General features: G+C 38.4%; 2 protein-coding genes across 3 annotated transcripts in view; one reads left to right on the plus strand and one right to left on the minus strand.

Moving 5' to 3' along the window:
• The window catches only part of LOC106879238 (ATP-dependent RNA helicase DDX54), a 54,686-nt gene that overhangs the window by 36,160 nt on the left and 12,188 nt on the right, over window positions 1-6,338 (minus strand). Inside the window, exon 2 of one of the 2 annotated variants that reach the window (XM_052976084.1) lies at window positions 3,349-3,619. In XM_052976084.1, the coding sequence (XP_052832044.1) occupies window positions 3,349-3,399 (51 nt within the window). In that variant the 5' untranslated portion in view covers window positions 3,400-3,619. Of the gene's footprint in view, window positions 1-3,348; window positions 4,124-6,338 lie in introns of those variants that run through there. The other variant, XM_052976083.1, reaches the window with a different exon arrangement.
• Window positions 3,643-6,338, plus strand: part of LOC106879186 (mRNA-capping enzyme) — a 52,677-nt gene continuing 49,981 nt past the window's right edge. The window contains exon 1 of the mRNA XM_052976086.1: window positions 3,643-3,660. The gene's annotated coding sequence lies outside the window, so the exon portion shown is untranslated. The remainder of the gene's footprint in view (window positions 3,661-6,338) is intronic.

Here is a 6,338-nt window from a genome sequence, read left to right on the forward strand (position 1 = left end):
AGAAAGGCCCCTACCTCCCAGCAATCTTGCATAAAAAGGCTCTTTTTCAATACACAAACATATCTTAACTTCTCAAAAAAATGTAATGGATTCTCTTTTATGATAGATAACCATAGATTTTTCCATATTAGTGACATCAATTTATTCAATTAAAAGACAGCCCCAAGAGCAACCACATTTTACTTGGGAATTGTAGCTGCTATTCAGACTAAAACAGAGAAAAGGAAAACAACAAAAAATTCCTGAAAATGTGTATGTGTCACCATCATTTAACATCTGATTTCCATGCTGGCATGAGTTGGATGGTTAAACCATCCAAAATTGATAAGCTAGGGGGTTGCACCAGGTTCCAATCTGATTTGGCACGGTTTCCACGGCTGGGTTCCCTTCTTAATGTCAAACACTCCAAGAGTGTGGTGGGTGTTTTTTATGTGCCACCAGCACAGGTGCCATCGACCCGACACCAGTATCAGCCACGACTACGGTCTCACTTGGCTTGATAGGTCAACACAAGCATGGTATATCGCCAAAGGTCTTGGTCACCCGTCACTGCCTCCGTGTGGTCCAACACTTGAACGGTGCTGTTTACATGCCACTAGCATGGGTGCCAGTCAGACAGCACTGGCAACGGTCACAACTATGATTTCATTCACTCAGTTCAACAGGTCTTCACAAGCACAGTATACTGCCCAACGATTCAAGGGTGCTTTTAACGGGCCAGTTATGCGACACTGGCATTGTTCACAACTATGATCACACTTGGCTTGACAGATCTTTTCAAGCACAATATATCTCCAAAGGTCTTGGTTGCTTATCATTGCCTCTGTGAGGTCCAACATTCGAAGTTCCTGCTTCACCACCTTGTCCCATATCTTCCTGGGTCTACCTCTACCACAGGTTCCCTCCACCATTAGATTGCAACACTTCTTCACACAGCTGTCCTCATCCATATGTATCACATGACCATACTAGCACAGTTGCCTCTCTTGCACACCACATCTGATACACCTTATGTCCAACTTTTCTCTCAGGACACTTACACACTGTTGTGCATGCACACTGACATTACACATCCATTAGCGCATACTAGCTGCATTTCTTAGAAGCCTACGCATGTCCTCAGCAGTCATGGCCCATGTTTCACTGCCGTGTAACATGGCTGTTCGCACACAGGCATCATACAGTCTACCTTTCACTCTCTGAACTTAGCCCAGCCTATTCTTATTCTAGCAGCTATGATTTCAGAGCATCCACCCCTGCTACTGACTTGGTCATCAAGCTAACGGAAGCTATCAACTACTTCTAGTTTTCCTCTCTGGCATGTGATGGAATCTATTTTCTGTACATTTTTGGTGTTTATTGTACCTGCACACCTTCCACACACAAAAACTATCCTCCCTGTTAACCTTCCTCTGATATTGCTGCACCTCTTTTGTGTCCATGGTTTACACTGGGTGCATCTTGTGGAGTTTCTACCTATGCCTTTTCTACAGATCAAGCAGAGTCACCTACCTGAAAGGATTTGTGATTTGTCTACCTTCCTACTTACTAAGACTTTGGTTTTAGCTAAGTTAACTTTAAGACCCTTTGATTCTAGACCTTGCTTCCACACCTGAAACTTCTCTAGTTCTGGCAGTGATTCAGCTATAAGAACAAGGTTATCAGCATAGAGAAGCTCCCAGGGGCAGCCTGTCTTTTAAATTCCTGTTATTGCCTGGAGGACTATGATGAACAAGAGGCTGAGGACTAATCCTTGGTGAACCCCTACTTATACCCTGAATTCTTCGTTGCCAGCCTTCACCTTACTGACAGCATCCTTGTACATGGCTTGTACAGCTCTCACCAACCACTCATCTATCTCTAGTTTCGGCATTGACCACCAGATAAGGGATTAGAGGACCCTGTCAAAAGCTTTCTCCGTGTCAACAAAAGTCAAGTACAGAGGTTTATCTTTGGCTAGGTATTTCTCCCACAACTGTCTTACCAGAAATATAACATCAGTGGTGCTTCTCCCTGGCACAAACCCAAACCACATCTCATCTAAACTAAACTCAGGGATGGGAGACAGCATTTTGCATCTGAAATGGAAGCTCATGTATACATTTAAACATACAAATAGGCTTCAACTTGCATACACTTCACCGTCATTTTCTTCGCTTGACAATCACTATGTTTACCGGAAGATAGACACTATATAGGGAAGGAAGGGAAGTGGGGGTTAGAGCATTCCGTATATATAACCATTAGAGGTGTTAGGAGAAAAGCTTGTGTGTATGTATATTGTAGCTGCTTTTCTGACTAGACAACAGAAAAAGGAAACAACAAAACACTCCTGAAAATGCATTTGTGAGACTGTGTCTTTATACATAAAGACTGAGATAAGGAGATTGATAGAAGGAAGTTGTCTCAAGTTCAAATTTCTTTCAACACATTACTAAGCAATGACCTTGGCTTGACCACTTGCAACTAAAGGTACACACATACACACACCGAGTACACATATTGCCACTTCTAAACTTCATTATTTCAGTGAGGCATTGAAAACTTTAATATTATTTCACAAAAGAACAAATAAAAAATATGTTCCCGAAGTTAAATTTAGTTTTAATTATAGAATCACATCTCTCAACAGCTAGAAGCATTTTTTCTATAGTGTGTGTCATTTTGTTAAACACTTGAAATTACTATAGAGGAGTGGGGCAAAATGAGTAATTTCTGATCTTTTATTTTCTTTCTATTTGTTTGAAGTTGTTATATTGCAATACTTGCAATATGACGATTACAGGCTTTGGGAGTAAAAATTGGTCAGCATAATTGTTGTTGTTTACTCGATGTGTTCTTACTTCGCAGTACAGTTTTAAGTTGTGATAAGAGAAAGATTTGGCTGTTATTTCTAGGAAATCGAACGACCAGGACGTATACGCTCATTGGTTCGCGCATATGTTTAGTAACAACTGATAAGCATACGTGATTCAGTTTCAAATAGTCTGCAAACTTCGCTTAAACTATGATTACTACGAATAAAAAAAAATGGTATAAATATCATTACGTTGTTGCTGAAACTAATATAAATAACAGTTAATTCTTTTTCAAGTCCTATACTGCCGTCCGGAAAGACACATCAAATAATATGGCTCTACATATACTGGCTGACGAAAAATCGGTAGAGTCACGTATGGAACGCCTTTATTTGTAGATTTGTTGGGTGAGGACTTACCTGTCTAAACATCAACCAAAGTTAGGGCAGAACAAGTTTTTTCTTAGATTTGAACAATTTATCATTAAGAATGACAAATCAAAAGTAAATGTTTGATACGGAAACCATCTTAAATAAAATGTTTTACTTACCGAATCTTTTTCTTCTTCTTTAACATGTTTCTTTTTAAGTTTTCGCCCCATGATGGGAAATCAAAATTGATACTGACAAAACACGTGTGCTAACCGGAAACGGTGTCACTACCAGATTATATTCCGTTGTTAAATTATTTCCGTGAGAAACACATTTCATTGGTGACTGTAGTTTGCAGGCGTGTAATTATTTTAATTCTCCTTCAATGCTCATGTTTTGGTAAAAAGTATTGTACGTCATAACCATATTTCACCTCAAGAGATGTTGTACCTAGTCAAAAGCAATTGCTATTTTACTTGGTTCTGCACGAGGTAATGTAAAGTTACCCCCAGTTCTGGTATTGAGCTCAGAATAAAGAATCTTCGACCTAGATATTGTAGAGAAAAACATCTGGGGCAATATTCTGTCTCAAGATATCTCTTGGAATAAAGTGAGCTATATGAGTAATGGAGGGGTTTGATTATAGCGTTAAAGCCACCTTGTCACGATACCAACTTTAGCCAGAATTAATTCATCAAAATATGATGAATTAATTCTACAAACGAATAACTTTTCAATAATTTCTATCTGTCTGACAGCACGTATGTATGTGCATGTACGTATAAGAATGAATGTATATATCTTCTCTTCAATGTTCATGTATGTATCTATATTCTTCTATTTTTAATTATTTGGAGTCTTCCAGTTAGGAGGGAGATGGTTTCTAACAAAAATATAAATCTTTATTGTTGGAATGTAGATAAGAATTAATTCACATTTGTGTGTCATCTTCAATAGAATTTCTTAATTTGTTTTACATGTTTATTTTAGCAAACGTTTTAATTGCCAGAGTATGCATTTAAGATATGGTATGGTAGGGTATTAGGATATTTTAAATGTGGAGGGTGGTCTATGTAGAAGAAGTGGCTAAAGGGGTCGATGTGGAAGGAGAAGTGACTAAAGGGGATCAATGGACGAAAAAGTTTGGTGACCCCCTGGTTTAGACATTAGATATCTAATCACAAAACCAAGTGTACTGATTATTTTTGGTATAAATGGGAATTTATAATCTGGATATAGAAAGTGAAGGTAAATTACCCTGGTTCTCTTTGATTTTTTTGAAGAGACATTCACTTCAGCAGAACAGCTGATATTTATGTCAGTGTAACGGATTTGAAACCAAATTGCTGAATTACCAAGTAAGAATCATGGCTTAGCCATATGATCATTTCATGTGATCAGCCAATGAACTGACCAATCAGCATTGAGCTATCATATGATGCAACCTCCTAGAACCCTTCTAACAAGGCTTATAAATAGACAAATTTTTGGCGCTAAAACTACAGAATGTCAGAGGCCACTGCTACAAAAACAGCATTCTTATTTTCATTTTCATTTTCATTTTTCAGCTGGAGCAAAAACAGCTTGCCAGTAGTTGTTTTAACAACTACTTATTCAACTGAGAAGTCGGCAACCACAGATTTGCAGTCTTGAATTTAATATTTTCCTCCAATTGTGGCAGTATAATCATGGAGCTATACTAATCAGCTCATGTGTCATTACTGCAGAGTTTATTCATTCTCATGTGCATAAATTACACTCTGTAACAATTTTTTTTTTTTTTTTTTTTTTTTTTGTCTTTGGTCAATAAGTGTAATTTCCTATTTGCTCCTGCCTAGAAATCACTACTATTCCCTTCAAACTTTGGTTTGTGACCTGGACATTAATGTTTTGAAACTGTCTTATTTTCCATTACATTTCAGAGATTCAGTGCTGAGTAGCTGAAGCAGAAATATCGTTACAGCAAATATTCTGCTCAATACCACAGATTTGCTGGTCAGTTGCTTGACCTTAACCACTTAGGCATGTCCTTTAGTGGCTGACAATATGTGCATCTCTGATCATGAGTAAGAGTAGTGGGGGAGCATCACAGTCATATGTTGAGAGAGATTCTTTTGGGGTTTGAATAAATGTAACAAAAGCAAAGTTTGAAGGAAATATTAGCCATGTTATAGAAGACACTTGTGTTACACAGTGTTATTGTTTGTGTTCATCATTCAAAGACCAACACGAAAAATACCATGTTCAGTGAATAAAACTTTTATTAATTGTTCATGAGGTGTTGTTCATCATTTGCATGCAACCAGTAACCCAACACAGCCACACGGTGAAATACAAACCCATATACAGTATATACATTTTTTTGTCTGTCCCAAGCACCTGTTTCTGGTCTGTTGTGTTTGTACTTGATAGAATTTTTTGTGGTAACATCCTGCCAGTACTCTTTGTGTTGATATGTATGTATCCAATAACCGAAGTGTTGTTTATATTTTTCCTGGATAGCACTGAATATTGTTTTAGAAACAACATTATTTTGTTATGGCAGGAGTTCCACAATGACATTCTTGGGCAGTTGCTGATTAGACATGTTATGTTCTCCACAGGATAGTGACATAACACCATGTAACACAATTTTCATCCTTGGGTAGCAACTGCTATTTCCTACTTGCTTACCCTTAGAAACTATGAAAAAGGGCAAATATTGCCTTCAAACTTTGCTTTTGTACAATATTTATTGAAACCCCAAAGACTCCCTCACTACCCTTGCACATGATCAGAGATGCACAAACTGTCAGCCACTAAAGGACATACTCAAGGGGGCTAATGTCAAGCAACTAACCAGCAAATCTGTGGTATTGAGCAGAATATTTGCTATAATAATATTTCTGCTTCAGTGGAAGCGCAATGGCCCAGTGGTTAGGGCAGTGGACTCGCGGTCATAGGATCGCAGTTTCGATTCCCAGACAGGGCGTTGTGAGTGTTTATTGAGCAAAAACACCTAAAGCTCCACGAGGCTCTGGCAGGGGATGGTGGCGAACCCTGCTGTACTCTTTCACCACAACTTTCTCTCACTCTTTCTTCCTGTTTCTGTTGTGCCTGTAATTCAAAGGGTCAGCCTTGTCACACTGTGTCACGCTGAATATCCCCGAGAACTACGTTAAGGGTACAC

This window comes from Octopus bimaculoides, chromosome 23 (genome assembly GCF_001194135.2).
Source record: "Octopus bimaculoides isolate UCB-OBI-ISO-001 chromosome 23, ASM119413v2, whole genome shotgun sequence".
NCBI classification, from domain to species: domain Eukaryota; kingdom Metazoa; phylum Mollusca; class Cephalopoda; order Octopoda; family Octopodidae; genus Octopus; species Octopus bimaculoides.